Source organism: Podarcis liolepis (genome assembly GCF_965112155.1).
Source record: "Podarcis liolepis genome assembly, chromosome: 4".
Lineage (NCBI taxonomy): Eukaryota > Metazoa > Chordata > Lepidosauria > Squamata > Lacertidae > Podarcis > Podarcis liolepis.
The window spans coordinates 10,599,882-10,623,412 of record NC_139558.1 but is presented as its reverse complement, the minus strand read 5'-3'; the positions used below and the strand labels follow the sequence as shown (position 1 = coordinate 10,623,412).

At 41.3% G+C, this 23,531-nt stretch overlaps 1 protein-coding gene across 50 annotated transcripts in view; it reads right to left on the bottom strand.

The window, feature by feature from the left end:
- Positions 1–2,677: 2,677 nt before the first annotated feature.
- LMO7 (LIM domain 7) overlaps positions 2,678–23,531 on the bottom strand; it is a 150,686-nt gene continuing 129,832 nt past the window's right edge. For 46 of the 50 annotated variants that reach the window (XM_083501047.1, XM_083501009.1, XM_083501020.1 and 43 more), the window contains 11 exons: positions 21,547–21,572; positions 20,453–20,557; positions 18,722–18,814; positions 17,186–17,544; positions 15,179–15,235; positions 12,915–12,967; positions 11,369–11,588; positions 9,595–9,900; positions 7,978–8,086; positions 6,773–6,875; positions 2,678–3,438 (listed from right to left, as the gene is read on the bottom strand). In XM_083501047.1, the coding sequence (XP_083357173.1) occupies positions 3,416–3,438; positions 6,773–6,875; positions 7,978–8,086; positions 9,595–9,900; positions 11,369–11,588; positions 12,915–12,967; positions 15,179–15,235; positions 17,186–17,544; positions 18,722–18,814; positions 20,453–20,557; positions 21,547–21,572 (1,454 nt within the window). In that variant the 3' untranslated portion in view covers positions 2,678–3,415. The remainder of the gene's footprint in view (positions 3,439–6,772; positions 6,876–7,977; positions 8,087–9,594; positions 9,901–11,368; positions 11,589–12,914; positions 12,968–15,178; positions 15,236–17,185; positions 17,545–18,721; positions 18,815–20,452; positions 20,558–21,546; positions 21,573–23,531) is intronic. The other 4 variants (XM_083501031.1, XM_083501056.1, XM_083501037.1 and 1 more) reach the window with 1 other exon arrangement.

Sequence of the window (23,531 nt, the reverse complement as noted above, 5' to 3'; positions counted from 1 at the left end):
TGGCACAGATCTGCAAATTGTCCCTAGCAGCTGATTAGCTCATTCATAGGAACGTAAGAAGAGCTTGCTTGGTCATCCCAGTTGCTTATCTTGTCCCGCAACCTGTTCGGCTCAGGATACCTGAAGAAGTATCTCCACCACCATCATTCAGCCTGGACACTAGGGTCCATTTCTGAGGGCCTTCTGGCGGTTCCCTCCCTGCGAGAAGTGAAGTTACAGGGAACCAGGCAGAGGGCCTTCTCGGTAGTGGCGCCCGCCCTGTGGAACGCCCTCCCATCAGATGTCAAGGAAATAAACAACTATCTGTCTTTTAGAAGACATCTGAAGGCAGCCTTGTTTAGGGAAGTTTTTAATGTTTGATGTTTTATCGTGTTTTTAATATTCTGTTGGGAGCCGCTCAGGGTGGCTGGGGAAACCCAGCCAGATGGGCAGGGTATAAAAAATAAATTATTATTACTTTATTATTATCACATGGGCCAACTAGACATGATGGCTGGTAGCCATTGATAGCATTATGCTCCACTAAAATTATCCAGGATGGTGGCCATCACAACATCTTGTTGGGGGGCAAAAACCATAGTTCAACTATGCTTCATTATGTCTGTCCTGAAGAGAGGTGCCAACTTACGAGGGTTATGGGGGGGCAACGCCACAGGCGTGATGCTGCGACGTCGCCATGTCGTGTGCATGACGTCAGGCATTGAGAGGAGCCAGAGCTGGGCGCGCTTTGGGAAGGTGGTGAGAAGGTTCTTAGACCCCAGAGTATCATGTCTCTCCCCCTAAGCCAGGCAGAAGTTTCCAGGGCTTTGGGAAGGAGGTGCCAGGCCTCTGACAGGATGGTGAAGCCTTCCTGCCTCCTTCCCAAAGCTCTGTGCTTGGGGGACATCAGGGGGGGGGGCTGTTAGACTGCAGTTCTGTTCCACCTTTAGAACAGGCATGTGGAGTTGTTGTATGTCACATGTCTGTTTACTTCCAGCACAGTCTGCTGGGAACTTCCATTGTAGATTGCTTTTGCTGCACTGCTGTTTTGCTTGGACACGAAGGGAAGGCAGACATGTTTTTCTTTTGTCCCACTGCTGGATAAATGCTGTAAATATGCTTACATATGCCTCTGTCCGCTATTTCTGTTGCAAAGAGTTCTTATCTCTGCTGGATTGTGTGCTCAGTCTCTAAAGGCTTCTGAGGCTTGAGTCGCAGTTTTGATGCTGCTCCGAGAACCGGAGTTTTGCCTGACTGCTGGCTGGTGGGCTGGAGCCAGCTGGGGGCCTGCTAAATGCCCCCATCTCCCCGGCAGCATCTCAACAAGCCCTACTCCAAAAAATATGGGGGGGGGACACGCTTGGCACCTTGAAGCCGGTGCCCCAGTCCTGAATCTTCCAACAGTCAGTGTCACTGAATGTCCCCAAGATCTTATGTTATGAAAGAGGGTTCATTTCTTTTGATTAGGACACACTAGTTACCCAAAGTTTAGGTAACAGTTTTATTTTTAAATATTCCTGCACTAAGCTCTAATGATAGCCCAGAATTTAGATTATTCTTTGACAACCTCACCATACCTATTTTCACTTTTTCCGAAGGTAAAGCAACTGCCTTGCATCTCAGAGTGGCTGTCTTGGAGTCTGTTCCAGTGCTTTGAAATTCTCCACGTGCAATAATCCTATGGAAACATCCATGTGGCAAAAATGTTGCATAAACCAGCACGGCCACATTGACAAAAGATGTTGTAAGAGTCCAAACACAGGGAAGCGTTTGGCTTCTGATATTAAGAAAGGGGTTTAGGATCATTTGCATGATTACAAAACACGGCATTCTCACATCAATTGCATTTAAAGACTGCCATCTTGTGTTTAAAAATATTTTTGTTTTATTAGAAGATCCAGGTTTTATACTCTGCTTTTGGAAACTCCCCACTATGTGGGTATCATTTTGAGATACGTCACAAGTACTGACACCCTGAAATCTATCTGTGCTTTTTTCTCCCTGAGATCAAGAGAAGCTTTAGTGGGATTTTAGTTGGGAAAATGGCATAAGAAAAATTATTGCCAGGTGATGAAGTAGCTAGGAGTGGTGGTTTTCTTTTTCTTTTTTTAATGATATTTATTGAGAATTTAAAATTACAGAGAAAGGAGGAGTGGTGGTTTTCTTTACTTCCAGCTGCCTCTCTGAAGCCCCACAGCTGGCGCAGAGGAACTGCCTGTGGTTGAAACATGCAAAAGGGAGAAATAATTCAAAATTTCTGCAGCAGAAAATGCATTTTGGATGAATGCATTGGGAAGGCAAGTCTGTACAAAGCATCAGCCTAATCTGGTGTTATGAAATGTTTTTGTTTTTTTTAGGGAGGAAAGTCAAAGTTATTAACCTTTTTTAGAGGGGCAGGACAGCCTCACAGCGAAAACTCCGTCTTCTGTTCTAAAGATCTTGAGTGAATGGAGGAGGGGCCGGGGCCAAATGCTCCCCCGCTAAGGAAAAAGAACCTGAGATCGACTGCGATCTGCCAAAACCTCACGGGGATCGACCAGTCGATCACGGTCGACCGGTTGGACACCCCTGCTTTACAACATAGCTATTGCCTATGCTGGAACTGATCTCGCAATTGAATTGTATCAGAGTTCACTGACATTTTCCTGCAGGGCTTCTTCCATCTAGACGGAAAAATAAAGAATGCAAGCAGTTCAAGTGCAGTATCAGCAACTTTATTTACAAATACAAAATAAGTCAACAGAAGGGGGGAAATGCTCAGTCTTATTAACTTGTTTGAGGTGCAAGTAGAGTTACATTTCTCAAACATGAAAAGAAAGAACGCCTCAGAAATAATTTCCCCGATTGGCTATAACTATTAAAGCACAATGAAATAGTGAATCCCAGGCAAAACAGACTGAAGTTTACATTTTAGTTTTAAAAACGATAATATTACTTAAGCTTAGTAACTCAAATATAGACAGCAGCCACCTGTATGTCTTTGAATGCAATTTCATAATATCCTGCAGAACTTGATAGCATATACATCAGATGTAGAAACTGCGGTTACGAATACATACTTGTTATTTCAGTAATGCTCATTTAAGAACATTAAAAAGCCTCCTCATATATGATTGGAAAATTAAAGCTATTTCCTCGCAAGTCTCCAACATTTTTAAATTACCCAATTAAATGTTTTTCTCCCTTTTGTATGTGTGTGTAGATATATATAAGGATGGAATTATACATTGAACTTAAAGCACTCTGTTTTATTTATTTGTGATTACCTTCTCATAAATAGCTCCATATAAGTATAATAAAAGATACCATGAATTTTCTACATGAGCTAGACAGGCAAAAATATTTTTTAAAAACCACACACACAAAATATATTTATAGATCTACAGCAGCAGCTTCCTCCTCTATCTGTAGCAGTGGTTTCATATTAAGGCTTCTATCACATAATGGTTGGCTGTCCAGCTGTTTAAAATAAGAGGAGAGAGAAGGATTAATTAATGCAAGGGTTCAGGAAGATAAAAACATCTCCACTGCAAACTGCTTTCTTAAAATCCACAAATATTTCTTGCATTCTGCTTAATTGCGCTAACAACATCCAAACTGTTCTGGAAAAGTAAGGTAGCTTGGGAGTAGAACCCTGAAAATTTCATTTTCAAGCTCTCATAATGAGATCCCCCAACAAGTTGAATGAACTAGCACTCTTAAGTGCCATTGGATTTTCACAAGGCCAGCAGAAGGAGCTCTTGTAACAAAAGTTTACTCATGAGCCAACTAATGGACAGAAAAGGAGGGGGAGACTTGGAGAGAGAGAGACTTGAAGCTACCGCAAGTTAGTAGCTGCCTGGAATTGTGGAAAGTTACGGTCAGGCTCCAATGAGCATTTCTCTCCTGATACATAGGAGAGAAGAAGAATTTCCATGAGCATCACAGCAGGAAAAAGGGTTAATCTCTCCTTCCACATCCACTGTGTTCCCAGTACTGCTCAGAGCTACAAAAGTGCATGAAAGTATTTAACATAATGTGATATCTATTTTGGCCCTTGGAAGCCCAGGACAACATGACTAGCCCTTTAAAGGGACTCAAATAATGACAACAGCAACGATAACGACAGGCGTGTTCTTAAATGGCATCCCAAAATATACTGAGGATAGAAGAGGGTGAAAAGTCTAAGTGCATGTGCCCATGCACATTAATTGGCCTCAAATTTAAACACCTACACTGGTTATGATGTTCGACTGCACTAAGAATGATTTTCCTCAGCTTTTCCTTCCACATCAACAATTGCAAAACTTCACATATCCAACATGAGGGGCTAGAAAAACTGGAGTCTTAGGCATGAAACCACTGGGCAGATATTTTGGCTACAAGTTAATGCTACCATGCACAACTGGGCACTTTAAAGGTGTCTGAAGCAGCCTCCACTGTGATTGGAAGAGTCTTACAGTACGGAAAGCCAGACAACCAGTCCCTATAATCTTATGTGGGCTAGCAAGCAAGCAAGATGGGTGGAAGTATCCCACTATAGGGCTGGATGCAGACAGAAGTCCTGAACCCCTGAATTTGGAGTCACCTATAGGCATTTTGAGAAGAGCAGAAGCTGAGAGCAGCAGGGAGTCTAAAAAGGCAGGGATGTGGATTAACATAAAAAAGCAGATTAATATAAAAAAGCAAGATTATAAGGAAAAACCCAAATAGGAACACAAAAGCTACCTTGACAGGACATGTTAAGTCAAGAAAGCATTTTCAAGTTTCCTTCCTACTCAGATGTTTCAAGAAAATGAAACATCTAAAGATGTGAATTGGCTCCATGGAAAAGCATTGCATTTCAAGTGGCACCAAGGTGATATAAATATTACGTCTGTGTTATTAGATATGCAAAGGCTCATTTACACAGAAAGCTAATCCCCTGATGTTGCAGTCATTGCGTGAGGAACTATTTCCAAACAAGGCTGAGATCTGCGTTAGGACACTTCTGTAACTCATGATGCTTTGCTAAGGGGCCCACTCTGCTCTTGCCAAAGTCCCTGGAAGAGACAAGGAATTCTTGCTGGACCCACACTGGAATTCTTGCTGGGGAACCTTCCAAATATCATACATGGATAGGCCACTAACTCTTCAAAGCCTCATACTTCAAAAGAAACCTAGATAGGCTACACTAGTAAAAGTACTTCCACTTCATCTATAATGGAATTTGTGATTCCACTTCATCTATAATGGAATTTGCCCTGTGATTTCATATAAAGCAAAAATGTGTTGGTTCAAAGTGGAGCTGACATTTCAGGTATGTCATCTCCACCTAAAAGTAAGTCAGGTAAAGGTAAAGGGTAAAGGGATCCCTGACCGTTAAGTCCAGTCCAGTCATGGATGACTCTGGGGTTGCGGCACTCATCTCGCTTTATTGGCCGAGGGAGCCAGCGTACAGCTTCTGGGTCATGTGGCCAGCATGACTAAGTGAACCAGAGCAGCGCACGGAAACGCCGTTTACCTTCCAGCTGGAGCGATACCTATTTATCTGCTTGCACTTGGACGAGCTTTTGAACTGCTAGGTTGGCAGGAGCAGGGACCGAGGAACGGGAGCTCACCCAGTTGTGGGGATTCGAACTGCCAACCTTCTGGTCAGCAAGCCCTAGGCGCTGTGGTTTAGACCACAGCGCCACCCGCATCTCTTGCAAATTAAGTCAAGCAACTATTAAAATGGCACACACAGCACAACACACATTATCCCACCTAAAAGGCCCCTCAGGACAGCATACTAAATAGCCACAAAACTTGAGTAAAATAAAAAATAATAACTATAAAAGACCCGAACAATGGAACGAACTGGGATCAAAATCCAACAGCAACAGCCCACAGAATCCATAATTGGAAGGCAAGCAACTAATACTGAAGGCTGGTTAAAAATAAGGCAGTCTTAAGTAAACACTGAAGGTAAATAAGGCAAGATAATAATAATAATGAATTTTATTTATATCCCGCCCTCCCCAGCCAAAACCGGGCTCAGGGCGGCTAACAACAATAAAACAGTACAAAAGTACAGCACAAACAACAGTCTAAAATGCTGCAGCCAGGAAGTTCCTGCCCCATGGGATCAGCAACTGTGCTTCTGATGGCAGTGGGATGCACAGCAAAGCTTTCCTAAAGACAAATCTGAGTATAACAAGATTAAGAGAGCAGACAAACCAGGCCCCATAATCTCTAAGATATTTAATAAGTTGGCCACCCAACAGATTTCATGAAGCTGAATTCCTTAAAAGCATACTTAGGATCCCAGCCAATGAAAAATTAATTTTCTCAGCTCTTTATGTCAAGTCTTCCTCCAGCTGTGACCACTAAGAGGAAGCCTCCTTCTCCCAGAGGAGAATGCTCCTTCAAAGCAGAATAAAATTTATGATTTGTCATTACTTGCAATATCTAAAACACTATAAACCAGTCCTCTTCCTCCCTAATTATTACAAATCATCTGTTTAATATGTATGTTTTAATGTATCATGACACTGAGAGAAATACAAAATAATGTAAATGCTATCCCTCAGACATACTGGTTTCTTTTCTTTTAGTCCTATTGCTCCAATTGCACTTTTGGTAATTGTTCCATTTTTTCTTTTGAAATATTTCAAATCAGAAAAAAATTGCCTCATTGATCCAAGAAGAAAATCCTCCCAAATCCCAGTAGAAACAACCACTACAACACAAATCATCCCTATAGCACATACACAGAGGAAAACTCTAATTCTGAAAAGCATTTGGTGTAGGCGTAAGTAATCAAAACTTTAGCATTGTTGAAGGAACCCCTTACTCTTAAATCTGAGATAGCAGTCATTGCAGAAGAGTTCATTGTTTCGGATCCGGACTTCAGTTCCGGCCTGAGAGCCCCCAAGGTCGCACCCGCAAGCATTGCACTGTGAAGAAAAAGGAACAATTAGCAGCACAAACACATTTTGCAATGATTTTTCAAATACAAGATTTGAACCATGTACCCTCTTGAGCAAAAGCGGGAGTGTGTTAATATGCAGGAGAGGTTCTAATGCTAGAAACAAGCAATGCGAAGAGCTGCGCACTTTAAGCAGAGAAGAGGAATGAGCCAGGGATTAGGAAACGAGAGTCTTGCTTTCTGAAACAGAATGATTTCCATGGCACAAAAGAATCAAAAGCAGTGATTTTGGCACCAAGCACGAGTCACAATCAGATTCCTGCCACCCTAGATCTCCTTTCTTAAAGTCTGGTCAGACTTCATGTTTACAATGACATCAGTGCTACTATTTCTGTGTGAGAATGCTTCTTTAAGTGTATCTTACTTTATTTTTAAAAATCACACACACACAGCTTCTAAGAAATGCTCAGGATGGCTTGTAATATATAACTTCAGTATACACTGTTCGTCGATTTTAAAGCAGTCATATTTTCAGATGGAACCGCCATAAAACCCATTCAATTCCAAAGGCTCACTAGAATTCTCCATCAACTTCCTGAAGACCCTAAACAAACTAAACCAGAAGCTAAACAACCTCACCGGGAGGAGCTCCTAGGTGCCATCACTGAAAAAGCCTTACCAGCTTCAGACAGTGCTGGCATTCAACACAAAGCCCCACCCCCTTATGACCTAAGTGCACAGGAAGTTTCCTATTGGAGCCAGAAGTGTGTGGTGGTGGTGGCAGCAGAGGGACTATATTCTTCCATACATTAAACACCCTCATTGTGCGAACGCAAACAGATGAAGATTTGAAGACCGAACCAATCCACCTTACGTGATTAAGGATGTAATTGCAAATGTAGAATGCTAATTCAGATGTGTGCAAGGTTGCATGAAACCACTGATGGAACGTATTTCAAAATCCTCAATCAAATCAAGAACCTGATTATTTTAATTTGAAGCAGGTGAGCAAGGCTGAGTTATGCATGTAGCGCAAGGTTGATTAGCAGAGCCCCTAAGTCTTCTAATTTGCCAAGCTAGCCTGCAGTGTAAGGTTCCTCCATCTCCCTGGCGTTTTGCCCACCTCTCACCTTAAAACAATGTAAATGATAGCAAAGACCAAGAGATTCGATGATCATGGCTGCTCCTTTGCCCAGAACGTTTCTACAGTATGAGCACACTCGCTTTCCACTGACCGACCTAGATACAGAACAAGAAAGCGGCTGAGAGGCAGATTTTAGGAAACTAGAGAAATGTCATTGAAAAGAAAGTGCTACAACGGCATGAGTAATGAACCCAAACCCAGGACTGCTAGAAGAAATCTGCAAGTTACTATCCTAGAACAGAAATTTTCAAATCGGGAAAAGAAGTTACCATTTCAATGATTAAATGAGTGCCTTCAGCAATCTCTCATGCAATATAGTGCCACCATAAATTTTCAACATAAATTACAATGTCCAAAACATTTCTAAATTTAGCATGCAGGAATATATGATTTAGATTTAGATTCCTCTCTCTTTCTTTATCTGTGGGAAATGATTATGAATACATTTCAGAAAGTGCTCCTATCCAAATCCCAACAGGTGTATCTTTTTAGGCAACACAGCACTAGGCTGGGATATACAACAGAAACCTCTCTGAAGTCCTGCCATATAAAATTTGAAGATAACACTACAGTCTAGTTCACATATTGTATTGCTGATCACTAACAGTTGGGAGACTGGAAACTTCCCGATGAGCTCGCAAATGTTTATTCCATTCCTTGCTTTGTCAAAAATAAGCATGATTTTACCGTGTCATCAAAACTGATGTAACCATGGTCTGCTCTCAAACCAGAGAGGTTAAAAACCAGCATTAAAAAGTTGCAAAAAGACAAATATCATATTATTTACCTAATATAAACATGCTCTTAACGTACAATTTTTCACATAAAAACCCATTCAAAGTACCGTATTTTTCCGTGTATAAGACGCCCCCATGTATAAGATGCCCCCTATTTTGGGGGACTCAAATTTAAGGAAATGAGGGGGGGTGGCTCCATGTATAAGATGACCCCCACTTTTCAGCATAATTTTTGAAGAAAAAAACCTAATCTTATACAAGGAAAAGTACGGTATTCAACAACCATGAAACAAGGAGGGGTGAACATGGTATTTGGGTGCTTAAATGTGTGCATTCATGTTCCAATTAAATACACATTGTAAAATGGAATTGTATAACATTAATTACCATGCAAAACTGATTTGGAACCCATAAATATCAGTTATGAGGAAGGGGTCAGAGGGAATCGGGTTCAGTGGAAGCACATCTTGGGAAGGCCACAATCTTTGGCAGGACCCCGTTCAAAATTTCAGCCTTCCAGAAGGAGGTTGAAATGGATATATACCCAATGCCTGAGCCACTGGCTTACAGAATACATGTGTGTATGGCTTGATTTTATAAACATACACTTTAAGAATAAAACAGCAAAAGAGGCAGAGCTGACAAAATAATTTTTATGTCCCTCTAATTATGTAGTGCAAAACACATTCTGCAGCTCTGTGTGGGTCTCCAGAGCTCGCAGCTTTAAAATAAATGGTGCCATTTTAATTATTTTCTGCACCAATGGAAGGAGTTCATTGTTCTCTACATCATCCTTTATGAAAACTCAGTAATGTTAAGTTATACATAAAAGTTTTTAGCCAAAAGTTTTAGACAGAACCCCATACCTGCTGCGTTGCTGAGTTCCAGACTGGGAAGCAGAAGTTGGTGACTGAGAACGGGGAACAGGAGATTGCGCAGATGGAAGAACATGAGGCAAGGATGAAGTTTTCATGGAACTGGCCGAAGGAGATGGCAGGCTGGAAGAGGGTATGCGCATGTAGGCACGATTTGAAGTGGACACTACAGGAGGTGCATGGTGACTAAAATCTTGACTAGATGATAAAGACAGTGAAGATCCAGACTGACCCATCCAAGAATGAGGCCTCCGGGAATTTGTTCTTGAAGAATCAAGGTTATCCAAACTCTCACCTCTGTACGTTAAAAAAGAAGAAGAAGATTATATGGCTGCCATTGTAGCAAGAAGGTGAAGGTTGAGCATGGACATAGTGTGCTTCAACAGGTTTGCATTTTTTTGGTAACAAAATGGTATCTTAGTCAGAGCACACCTGAAGTACCGTGTCCTTTTCTGGTCGCCACAATTTAAGAATGATATTGACTAGCTGGAATGTGTGCAAAGGAGGCCAACCAAGATGAGCAAGGGTCTGGAAACCAAGCCTTATGAGGAACATTTGAGGCAGCTGGGTGTGTTTAGCTTGGATAAGAGGAAACAGAGGAAGGCATAATAGCCATCTTCAAATATCTAAAGGGCTGCCATGTGGAAGATGGAGCAAGCTTGCTTGGTGCTTCCTGCTCTGGAAGCTAGGACCCAAACCAATGGATTCAAGTTACAAGAAAGGAGATTCTGACTAAGCGTCAGGAAGAGCTTTCTGATGCTAAGATCTGTTGGACAGTGGAATGAACTCTTCAGAATGTGGTGGACTCTCCTTCACTTCAAGCAGAGAGTGGATGGCCATCTATCACGGAGATGCCTTGATGGGCCACTAGCTTAGAGAACTTTGGACAAATTCATAGAGACTACTAATCTGTCTGTCTGTCCATCCATCCATTTAGTATACCACCCTTCATCTGTAGACCTCAGGGCAGTTCTCAACATAAAAATATGGCTACATGGAACTTGCAGATTCAGAGGCGGAATATACCACTGACAAAGGGTAAGGTAAGGTTATTGCATTCATGCCCTGCTTGTGAGGTTCCCATAGGCATTTGGCTGGCAATTGTGGGAAAGCAGGAAGCTGAACTTTTCTTATGATGTTAACAATGCTCCCAGATGTTCAGATTCAAAGCCAATTTCTTTAATAGGTTCACAAAGTGACAAACTCTGAACTCCCAACTGTGAAGCGAGTTGTTTTCCACATGAATACACAGGCGGTCTAAAGGACCATGCCAAGGTGGCAATGGATTCATGTTTCAGAAGCAGCAGTTTCTCAAGCTTCAAGGAAACTCTCTTCCAAAATTGAGAGGAGCTTCAAAATCAGTTTGGGAGATAGCCTGTGGGCCTGCTGTTCCAACAAAACAAAAGCAGACCCAAGGCTCTTGAGTGTAACAAGAATAGCTCTTTCAATCTCAGACAGGGTGAATACCCACACACACATTGGGAATCCAAGAAAAATTATTTCATCACCAAATTTTGCTTATGCAGCTCAAATAGGTACAAAGATCATAACAAATGCTGCTTAAATGATACATCAACTTCAAAAACAGTGCACTACAACCAGGAATCTCACTATCCAAGGGGAAAATACAAATTTTCATGAAAAAACTGAAAATTTGATCCATCTCAAATGAAAATAAATTCTTTCCTTGACTGCTTTGTAAATCAATCACAGTTCCAGAATGGCATGAGCATCATACAGTCAACGATAGGCAACACAATATTACCTCCTCATTTTAGTGCCAATTAGACTAACAGGCTCTTTGTGCATACTGGAACTGCGTTGTCTGATCCAGCTGTTGTCTGTGTGTAGGGATGTCTTCTTTCTCATTTCCTGAAGGATCTGCTGTCTTTCCAGCTCAGCTGGGGACAAGCCATGCTCTTTCTGAGATCTCTTCTGTGAGTCACCAGCACTTGAGGACTGCTCGGAAAGTTTGCTCTTCATGCCTAATTTGAAAAATAAAGAAGCATAGACACACAAATCACACAAGTGCACTAAAGGGGTGGAGGGGAGATAAAAAGCAAACTCAGTAACATCTCTTATGATGCACGATACTCTATATGCATTGTAGTGTGAGTCATGATTCGTGACAGAATACTGATAGAAAGGTGAAGCATTCTGCCTACTTTTTACAAAGGCAAATCTCTGCTCCAGTGGAGAAAAATACTGGTGTTAAAATGAGCTGTGAGTCATCCAAATGGTTGCATCTCTTTTTTTTTATAAGATATTTATAAAGATTTTCAAAATATTACAAAAGAAAAATAGAAAAAAGAAAAATACAAAATAAAAATAATTAAAAACAACTCAATCTTTCCATTACTTATTTTTCATTAGCTTGTTTCCCGGACCTCCTCACGCCTCCCTTTTTTGTATTCCAATTCAGTTTGTTGGTTCAGCAAATCCTTCCCCTCTTTGTTTATCCTAATCTTTAATCTTAAAATATTGTAACAATAAATCTTTACCTATTAGTAATCCATTTTTCATATTCCCTTATAGTATTGCAGCTAAAAACCACTTAGTTTCTATCCAACATCATTCTAACATTCCTTAATTTTACAATATTTCTGTAAATAGTCTTTAAATTTCTTCCAATCTTCCACCGACTCTTCTCCCTGGTCTCGGATTCTGCCAGTCATTTCCGCCAGTTCCATATAATCAATCACCTTCATCTGCCATTCTTCCAGAGTGGGTAGATCTTGTGTCTTCCAATACTTCGCGATGAGTATTCTTGCTGCTGTTGTAGCATACATAAAAAAAGTTCTATGCTTCTTTGGCACCAATTGGCCGACTATGCCCAGGAGAAAGGCCTCTGGTTTCTTCAAAAAGGTATATTTAAATACTTTTTTCAATTCATTATAGATATCTCCCAGAAAGCCTTAATCCTTGGGCACGTCCACCAAAGGTGAAAGAATGTACCTTCAGTTTCTTTACATTTCCAACATTTCCAACATTTGTTATTGGGCAAATGATAGATTTTTGCAAGCTTGACTGGGGTCATGTACCACCAAATGGTTGCATCTCCCTGGAATCTAGTGTTCAATAATGTGCACATGTCTCGACATTCTGACCCAGATCAGATCTGTACCTACCTGTACCCATAGATAAGGCTTAAGGCTAGGGCCTAAATTCTGCAATAATTCAGTCTTACCAGACAACCAATGACAAAATAATCCAGTATCTCATATTGTTTCTGAGCAGCAGGCTCTGTCCTATGTTTTGCTTTGTTTTTAATCCCATTTTTCAAAAAACAAAAACATGCACACATCACTCACCATTTCTATTTGCATGATGATCATCTAGATCTGGAGTCGATCTGGATTTACTTCTAAAAACAATTAAGAAGTTACATATTACTTGCTTCAACATACCCCAACCCCTCACCAACCTCCTCCTCCTTCCTTTACATGTGGCTAACCCTGCCTCCTCTCTCCCTTTACATTCCTCACTTTACAGCTCAACCAAACCATGGACCACACAAGCTGCAAAGGAAGAGCCTGGGCTAGGCCAGCTCCCCATCATCTGCTCTTCTGCTGCTTCCCTCCTCAGACTCTAGCACCACTGAGGCTGAAATGGCAGCAGTGGCGTAGCAGACGGTTGCCAGGGTGCTACTACAGCCTGTCCTAGCTGTTCCTTTCACCATGCTGCTCATGTGACAACAGCATTATGATTTTATTATACGAGAGATTTAATCCTGCACAGCATTAAATCCATACCCACATATATGGAGAACCATCCAGAGAATAGTCCAGACCCCTAATCTGCACTGCTGGTGGGGATTAAGATGTGGTTGAGGTGTCCCTCAGCTGTATTCCACCAGTTTTGGGTTGGCAGGGGGAGCCCACATGTTAGCACAGTTGGTGTGCCTGCTGGGGCAGCTGACACAATGGCCCCAAATGGGGCATTTTAGGGGTGGGGTGGAGCAAGCGACTGATCTGATGGAACAAAAGCCAACTCATATCTTGGTGAGGGATCCAGTTGGAGCCCCACTGGCCCAGCCTAAAAGCTGGTGCTGCAAAAGAGAAGAATCAACTGCCCCAACCTTCCCCGCAAGCAGCGGAACTGTAAATGTAGTAGACAACCCACTGCTCCACAAGCTCTCTGCGCCCCTATTAGGGTTGCTCCCTTAAAACACTCAGGAAATAGGGTCAAGCAAATGCATATGGATAAAGCGAACAGGAGTCCCAGGAAGATTTGGAGGATTATGGACTGCAACATATTGAACCAGTTCATTTTGATTTTAATTTGGAGAGGAGCAATCTTATAAGGTGGGAAATAACTGCTGTTTCAATGTTCACTACATAAGGACAATGAAGATAACTAGGCACTAATGGGAAAATGCCTCAGACATATGGATATGAATGGAAGATGTAACAATTAAAAATAGATCAGGAACACTGAACATATTTCCCTCCCTTAATGTCCTATGCGACTACAGAAGCTCAAGCAAATCCTGTCATTGTTGATATCTTTGCTCACTTCTACGCCTACTCCTTGCTTTTCATATTTTAGATTATACAACCATGTGGGTGAGCAGCCTATAACAAAGTATGATGTAATGACAGTCAATAGTGGTTGAAGATAAAAAAATAACAGCTGAAATTATCTGGTGCCTCATTAGGCCAGTCAAATCTAAATTTTCCTCTATATTGAAACGTATACTGATAAACATGGTGCAGAGGCTGTTGTGAATCACAGAATTACACTTTAACATCTGACTTTGCTACATTACATCATATCTGAAGGGCTTCCAAAAATACTATTAGTATATGCTTTTATCTCTTCTAAAAAACCAAATATCTCTTCTAAAAACCCCAAAAATATTCTGCAGCTGTGGTGGCTTTGTTTTATTGTGGTATGATCTAAGGCAGGGGTAACTAAGCTGGGTGCTGGCCAGATGCTCTTATCAGACTCATCACCCTCTAATCACTGGCCACATGTGCAGGAATTGAAGTTCCAACAACCTCCTTTGCTACCCGAGATCTAAGGCAATGCAGCTGAAATGACACTTTATCCCATCATACTTCCATAAAAAGGTAAAGGGACCCCTGACCATTAAGTCCAGTCGTGACTGACTCTGGGGTTGCGGTGCTCATCTTGCTTTATTGGCCGAGGGAGCCGGCATACAGCTTCCGGGTCATGTGGCCAGTATGACTAAGCCGCTTCTGGCGAACCAGAGCAGCGCATGGAAACGCCGTTTACCTTCCCGCCAGAGCAGTACCTATTGATCTACTTGCACTTTGACGTGCTTTCAAACTGCTAGGTTGGCAGGAACAGAGACCAAACAACGGGAGCTCACTCCATCGCGGGGATTTGAACTGCCGACCTTCTGATTGGCAAGTCCTAGGCTCTGTGGTTTAGCCCACAGTGCCACCCGCGTCCCTCTTCATACTTCCATAGTTGCCCATTATTAAGTAATCCACAAACTAATGCTGTATTTCCCTAAGCTGTACCAGGATCCCAGCATTTCAGAGGCACACTTGTAAAAGAATCCCAAACGAGCATAAATTGAAGGACAGGGAAACCAGCATAGTTTTACCTGTTAGTACTGAAGTAGCCTGTTGGTTCATCAGAATTTCTTGATGTTTCAAAATGCCTAAAGTAAACATGCATAGAATGAATAGATTACACAGGAAGAGATACTCATTTGGCTGGCACTGCAGGAAGATACAAAACCATGAACAATAGCCTCCCACATATTGAACAAGAAATTCTTGCAAATCTGGATTTGCATCCAAGAAAACAGGAAGCTGTAGGAGAAGGGATGGCAGATTAGGAAGTTAGACCTGTTCTTTGTTGTATAATTTACAACAGCAGCATGACTTGTCTTAGAAATGCTCAGTGCCAAGTTCTGAGCATTTACAGTTTGCAAAATAAAAATAAAATAAAATAAAATATATACAGTATATTTCACTTTTGCAATGCAAGATCTGAGGTTCTTATGCACTCAAATTCATTTTTAAGGTTTGGACACAAACATAGGGAAGACACAGTGATGGTGTGACGGGGAAGCACATGGGCAAGAGAAGTCTGTGGAGGGAGGAAGAGAAATCAAAACCTCCCCCTCTCTGCAAACTTACTTTCTCCAGCTGAGCAATGAGAAAGCAAGGACCTGTTCCCATTTCTCAGTGGGCAGAGATAGCTGATTATTCAGACAGCTTTCAGTGTGCCTGGATGGCAACTTCTCCTGGATTCCTTTTGGTGTGCTCAGAAAAGGGCTACCCTTAGTGCACAGAGAGGAAGCCACAAGAACTTTAAAAAAGCAGCTTGCAATGTTGCCTCTCTAGTGCACTAAGACGTGGGAGTGCAGTGCAGAAAGTCTCAGTGCAGAAAGAGAAGAAACCGGAGGGAGGGGAGAGAGGGAGAGAAAGGGATGGGTGCTAGTTAAAGGTGTGTGACTGTCTGCTGCCTGGCCACAGCCACCTATGCAAAGCAGTTTCCAAAAGCTTTACACTAGAGTAATGCGGCCCTTGCCTTCTTCCCCCCAAAAGGATTCCTGCCCTGGTTTAAATACAGGTAGATCTGCAAAATCTGACAGTCCTGGTGGGCATCCATTGTAAGTGCTAAGGACTATGTACACACAGCAAACTAAAGCAGTGGTGGCAAAACTGTTGCCCTCGAATGCTCAATGAAAGCCTTCATTGACCTAAACAAACATGCAAAGGTAATGCCTACGTTAGCATCTATTCTCTTAAACCATGCTGGTTATCTATGCATCGGTTTGCAACAGGCCTGCAACAGGCCTTGTTAACTGTAAATCGCACAACAATCAGCTGGTTTAAGAATGAGGGAGGCACAACTGATGGCAAATACTTAATCCAGCTTTCCTTGGTAATTTTTGCTGCAGTAGCTGCAACATGTTTTTTGGGCTCAAGCTTTTGCTGGCAGCATTCCGGATGATGCACTGGCTGGAGCCCAAGAATGGAGAGCTTAACTGAAACAGTTCTTCTGGAAATCAGTCAGTGTAGTGTCATGGAGAGGGAAAGTGTTATAGTTATTATGGTTTAGTGATGGGGCACATTTCTGATTCCTGCATCCTAACATATCAAGTGAGGATTGGCTCTAGAGTCCCCAAAAGTCCAGGGAGATCCTAACTGAGTCATCTATGGGGTTCTTGCCCATTGTAGCACTTGGTGTCAGCCCTCCTGAAAGACCCTATTATTGATTTACGAAGGTGGGATGAGGATAAATATATAATGCTTATACTGATGTGTGACAAGAACTCCATTAGGACTTGGTTGCTGCTGCCAAGTGTGTATTTGCATCCAGGGATACTTGCAGCCACGGGAAACAGAGCTTTTACCAAAATCCTACCACAAACCTCAACATAAATAGTTCAGTTAACAATTTGAAACTTACATTGTTTCAAAACAAGCCTATTGACTGATTCTATTGCTTTTTGCACTCACAAGTACTTGTGCATCAATATAATAAATTCTCATGAATATAAAGTATTTTAGTCATACATTTTTGAGCGTATGCTTATGCCTTCTGTAGGTCACTATAGCAAAAAAAAAAACAACATAGGGAAAAACTGAATGCACACCTTTGATACTGGGGCCTCTGTATTGAAGTTTCCTTGACTTGTTCAACCTGCAATTTCTGTTCTGCTGCTTCCTGATATCTCGGCTCCTCTGCATAGGACACATTTTGCTCCTTCTCACGTTCTAGTTCTTGGTGCTTCCTCTCTTGTTCTATTCGTAACGCAGTTGCTGCTTCTTCCAGCCTCTGGGCCTCCTCAAGACGTTTCCTTTCCTCTTCCTTCTTCTCCTGTTCTCGTTCTTCTTCCCATCGTCTACCAGCCTCAGAATAGTCAGTCTTGTGATCCCCATTTGCTCTCCACATGGAAACAGGAGGTTCTTGTGCAGTTACAGACACAGTATTTGGCTTTAATACAGTCTCCTCCTAGAAGAGAGTGCAAGGCTTATAAAAATGAAACCGACAGGATGGTGCAGAGTTTTAGGAAATGGAACCATTGAATATTATTAGCACTTGCCTCTAACTTTTAAAATTAATGGTTTTTGCCATATTTAGCACATTTAGTACTTCTACTTACGTTTTTAATTTGGTTGTTTGCTTTAACTTAAAGCAGGCATTTATTTTTAATTTTTAACCCATTTTTAGCTTTCTGTATTGTATTTCTTTTCCACCGCTTAGGGATGATTGCAGTTAAGTGGTCCATTATCAACCATTTAAGTCTGTCACACTGTAAGTTTACATGATTAAATATGATCTTTGCATTTTATGGATCTGGGAACTGAACGCTATACCTGCTAAGCCTCTGGCGACTGAACACTTGTAAATTAGTTAGTATGACCTGCACTGTAGAGCCCTCTGTGCAGGGCTAAATCTATCTAAACTTTCCTTGAAGTCTTCCCGCAATCTCCATGGTCATGGACAGAGACAACTAAAAGATCGATGGTAGTTTGTTGAAATGAATAAAGGTGAATGCGACAGTCTTTCGTCCATCCACCTTGTATCCAAATTGACAATGCATCCATTGTCAAAAAGAAGTCTTACCTGGACTTCCTTCTTAAGATTTTTAATTGAAACTGGCTTAAGGAAACAGATCGGCAACAGATGGTGAAGGTAAGCAGTGACACAAAGACACAAATTAAGCCACCAACTACTACACAATATGTGTTTTGTAATAAGAAATTCTGCTTGGATCTCTTAGTACAGATTTCCCCAAACTAGTGCCTTCCAGATGGATCTGGACTTCAACATGGCTGATGGCAGTTGTAGTTCAATAACATCTCAAGGGCACCAGGTTGAGGAAACCTATCTAAATGGAACTGTTAGCATCTGTTTTGACTTTCAATGGTTTTTAATGCACATTTTAAGATGATTTATCATTACTGCTAGAAACTCATGCTATTCATGGATTTGTGATTTTTAGTTTGTCCTGATGAATCTATTATTATCATCCTTTTCCTGCTTAGATTTTCTTCTAGTGGAATATAGTTGCCTGCATTTCCGGATTCTGATGCATTTGCTTACTAGCCAGGGAGAAAGCAAATTGTAAATTTTGTTCCATGGAAGTACAAAGAGAGTGTAATCCACAATAAGTTATAGAGCTCACCTCATGTAAGTATTTGGAGTTCTCCTTTTCAGCCTCTTTCTGAGCTTTCAGCCATTCTTCCTTCAGTCTCTCTTGTTCGCGCCTGTATTTCTCCTAGGTTTTTTAAATTAAAAAGTGTATTAATTTCATGGCATAATTAGCTGAACGTATATTTTCTGTCAATGTAAACTCCATAGAAATGTGGTATGATCACTGTACTGTACAAAGTAAGATAAATCCATAGTTGGGCAAGCCTTGCACACACTCTTTTACATTAGAAATATCAGTTTCATTTCAAATGGTGCCCTCTCAATAATGTCAAAATCTCAGTACTCTTATGAAAGCTAGTTCTGGCAAATCAATGGCAAGGGAAAGTACTTTCTAATATACCAAAAAAGCACTTTTGACAATGTGTAAAGGCATGGGACACGAGTGGCACTGTGGTCTAAACCACTGAACCTAGGGCTTGCTGATCGGAAAGTTGGCGGTTCAAATCCCCGCGACGGGGTGAGCTCCCGTTGCTCGGTCCCAGCTCCTGCCAACCTAGCAATTCGAAAGCACGTCAAAGTGCAAGTAGATAAATAGGTACCACTCCGGCAGGAAGGTAAACAGCGTTTCCGTGCACTGCTCTGGTTCGCCAGAAGCAGCTTACTCATGCTGGCCACATGACCTGGAAAAACTGTCTGCAGACAAACGTCGGCTCCCTCGGCCAGTAAAGCAAGATGAACACCGCAACCCCAGAGTCATTTGCAACTGCACTTAACTGTTGGGGTCCTTTACCTTTAAAGGCATGGTGGCACAGAAGTATAATACAAATTTGTAATTGATTCTAACGCTGTACAGTGGTACCTCGGGTTACATACGCTTCAGGTTACAGACTCCGCTAACCCAGAAATGGTACCTCGGGTTAAGAACTTTGCTTCAGGATGAGAACAGAAATTGTGCAGCGGCGGCACAGTGGCTCCATTAGCTAAAGTGGTGCTTCGGGTTAAGAACAGTTTCAGGTTAAGAACAGACCTCCAGAACGAATTAAGTTCTTAATCTGAGGTACCACTGTACAAATACAGTAATTGTTACCTAGGTACTTTCTCATTTACCTATTATTTTACTTCTTCCTATAAGAAGCAACCCACTCTTCCTAGAAAGGAATGGGTTAACCTTAACTTCTGTTTAGGGAGCAAAAATAAGTCACCAGACTTTTAACATTTCATCTCAAATCAGGATTCGGTTTTGTCTCAAACATCTAGTTTCTCAGAGATTTGTACAATGGATTAGAACATAGGGAGGTTGGGCAGTAATAAACACACAACTGGTTTTCAGACAGCTGCATTCAGGATGCATAAGAACATATTAAGATGGCATATGCTTTGCCCCAGAAGCCTTTTACTCTAAAACAGATGATGAGACATCAAAACAGGATGAACTCAGAGGTGCTTATTTGGAAATAAAACCTATTAGCAAAATGAGATTTTATTCTAAGTATCTATACAAAGGGTTGGACCACAAAGCAATTATAAACCACATATTGATACCATGTTTAGTATCAATGGTGGCGATTTCCATCTTTAATTGCTTTAAAATAGCAGTTATATACTCTCCAAAACCTAGCCTCACTAAGTTAACCTTAAATCACTATAGACCATTTCTATTGGCAGCATAAATTCCAGAATAGGCTTATTTTGGAGGTCAGTCTGGCTGGCCAAATCCAGAGCCAACCTTGTAGTGATGGACATTGCATTATTAAGTCCACACCTGAAGTAAGCGATCCTGTTCTGCTTGCCATTTCTCTTGTCTTTTTCTTTCCTCCTCTTGATCCCAGGCCCAGCGGCTAGAAGCACTGATGGGTGGAACTGGGAGCTGAAACACAGAAACATAAAATCAGCTAGAGCAGAATGTTTTGTTTTGCTTTGAACACACACACAAATTTACAATCTCAGTTACAGTCTTAGACCAGAAATAGATATTTGGCAGTGAACGTGGATTCCCAGTCTTGAATTTGTCTTAAGTTTGACAGAGTGGGCAGATAAGGAAAATGCTTAACCCTGTACACTTTTGCTCTGCAAGCTATCACACCGACCCAACTTGGCCAGTCTTGGAAAGTGCCCAAGGAAAAGAAGGGTTCAGCTCTGTTCCTTCCTGCTTCCATGGACAGTACCCATCCCCGGTTTGCATATTAAGAGGCAATTCGAACTGCTAGGTTGGCAGAAGCTGGGACAGAGCAACGGGAGCTCATTCCGTCGCACAGATTCCAGCTGCCAACCCTATGATTGGCAAGCCCAAGAGGCTCAGTGGTTTAGACCACAGCACCAAACACCGGCTCCCTCGATCTGAAGTGAAATGAGCGCAACACCCCATAGTCGCCTTTGACTGAATTTAACCATCTAAGGGTCCTTTACCTTTTTACCTTTAGAGGCAATGTGATATTGGGAGTACTTTTTGGATCCAAACATCTGGTTACATTCCTTGTTCACCAAATAAAGCTATCTTATGAAGAACCTTTCTTTAGGTTTCAAGCAGGTAGATTTACAGTCACGGGGTGGTAATCCACTACAATAATTAATATGACTAAGCTAGATCCATTAACTTAAACAGGTCTGCTCTGAGCAAATATTAGTTGAATACCACCCATTGTTCTTGTTCATCAGTTTTGAAAGTAATAATTTTCATGATAATGTGTGACTGTATATTTTCCCCCAAGTTATGCATTATTCTATTTTATCTCATAATAACATCTTTATTGCTTTGAGTATTCATTTTCATTTGTGGGAATGTACGTATTTTTTAATGTTATATTATTATCTCATTAGTTAAAGACTATTTACTATAACTTAAGCAGCAATACTCACATCAGGAATAGCAGGCTCTGGGCCTCCTGGCAGTGAGAAGAAATAATTTTAAAAAGAAAGAAAAAGAAACTTTGTTAGTATGACCTGGAAGATACAATTTAAAGTTGTAGGCTATTGGAAGGCACTATTTAAGCTGTTGGGCCCATTCCCTTATCAGGTCAAGGACTTTCAGATGAACAAACACCTATTAGAATTGTATGATTTTACAGTTTTTCATCAGTTGGACAAGCAAGAGACAAACAGCTGTTCTACATGGAAAAACACACAACAATGATGGTAATCTTAAGGATGAATATGTGCGTCACCACATCAAGAGAAAACTGAGAGAAGTCTTTATTTTCCCCAGACTTTCCCCAGGGTTTCATAATGCTTGCCAAAGCAGTATTTTATCAGGAAGTTATATTCCTGCATTTTTTTTTTCAGATCGTAATCCACCACAGGCTTCTGACCACAATAAGCAGGAAAAGATAGCAGCTGTAGGACAATTAGGGAGTAAGGATCTCTCAGTATGCACTGAAACGTGGATAGTCTTAGAACGATATAAGGAACAGCAAAAGAAAAACACACAAAAAGAGATATCGGGATGAATATATCACACATCAAATTGAGTGAACTGGGTTGGAAAAGACCTCCCTCTTTCCTCCTCTCCCCAACAACCCATACAACCAGAAACGAGGAGTGAACCAGAAAAAGATGGACACATCCTATTACCTGCCTCAAAAGATGAGTAGCACTGGCAGAAAGCACAGTAGAAAAACAGGCTGCATGAGCACAGCACATAGTTCATGGGTGCAAGATTCATCCCTCAATGGCTCCCCCCATCCCACTTTAACAATGCGCAATGGAAATATCAGCTTAATGGATATATACAAATTTGTAGACACCGCATAGATAGCTGTAAATATGCAATAATATTACTTAATACAGTGGTGCCCCGCAAGACGAAAGCCTCGCAAGACGGAAAACCCGCTAGACGAAAGGGTTTTCCATTTTTGAGCTGCTTCGCAAGATGATTTTCCCTATGGGCTTGCTTTGCAAGACGAAAACGTCTTGCAAGTGTTCCGATTTTTTTTTTTGCTTCCCCCCCCCCTTTTTCTAAGCCGCTAAGCCGCTAATAGCCTTTTAGCCGCTAAGCCACTAAGCCTTTAATAGCCGCTAATAGCCTTTTAGCTGCTAATCCGCTAAGCCTTTAACAGCCGCTAAGCCTTTAATAGCCGCTAAACCGCTAATAGCGCTAATCCGCTAATCTGCTAATAGGGTTGCTTCGAGGCTCGCGGAACGGATTAATTTCGTCTTGCGAGGCACCACTGTATTCCTTTAGTCTTAAAAGAATTCATCTCAACTTTAGCAATACCACAAAGTTCGCTAAAGAATCTTCTTTTAAAAACCTGGCTAGAACCACAAAGCCACTTTTCAATTTAGAGATAAGCAAAAGCTCATCACAAAGTAAAGAATGCACTGGGGGGAAAACCCCACTTCTCCTAACACAGTATACAATTAAACAACATATTATTTGAAAGTTACTACTCATTTACTTTTCTGAAGGTCTAGGGCCATCAATAGGAATGGCTCCCTTTTTGTTGTTTTTAAAGAAACAGCTGCACATGCATTTTTATCTTGCTTACCAAAGACATTACATTGGTGTATAATTCACTTTCATTCCAACCACAGTTTAACGTCTATGTGATTCTCCTTAGCACCCATTTTTGCAATGCCAAAACCAACCACAAAGCTTTTTGCTTTGTCTGATAGATTTTTTAAAAATTTACTAGATATATTAATCACTCAGCATAATGCTCTTAGGGCAGCGTATATAAAAATAATAAAAACACGCACAACAGAGGTCAAATACAAAATCAGTAGGATTGGTTAAGTGCTCCTGCACTGGAACTGTATGCTGAGAAACTGCACAACTTCCAGAGAATTGCAACACTAGCAGTAATATATATATATTACTACTAGTGTTGCAATTCTCTGGAAGTTAC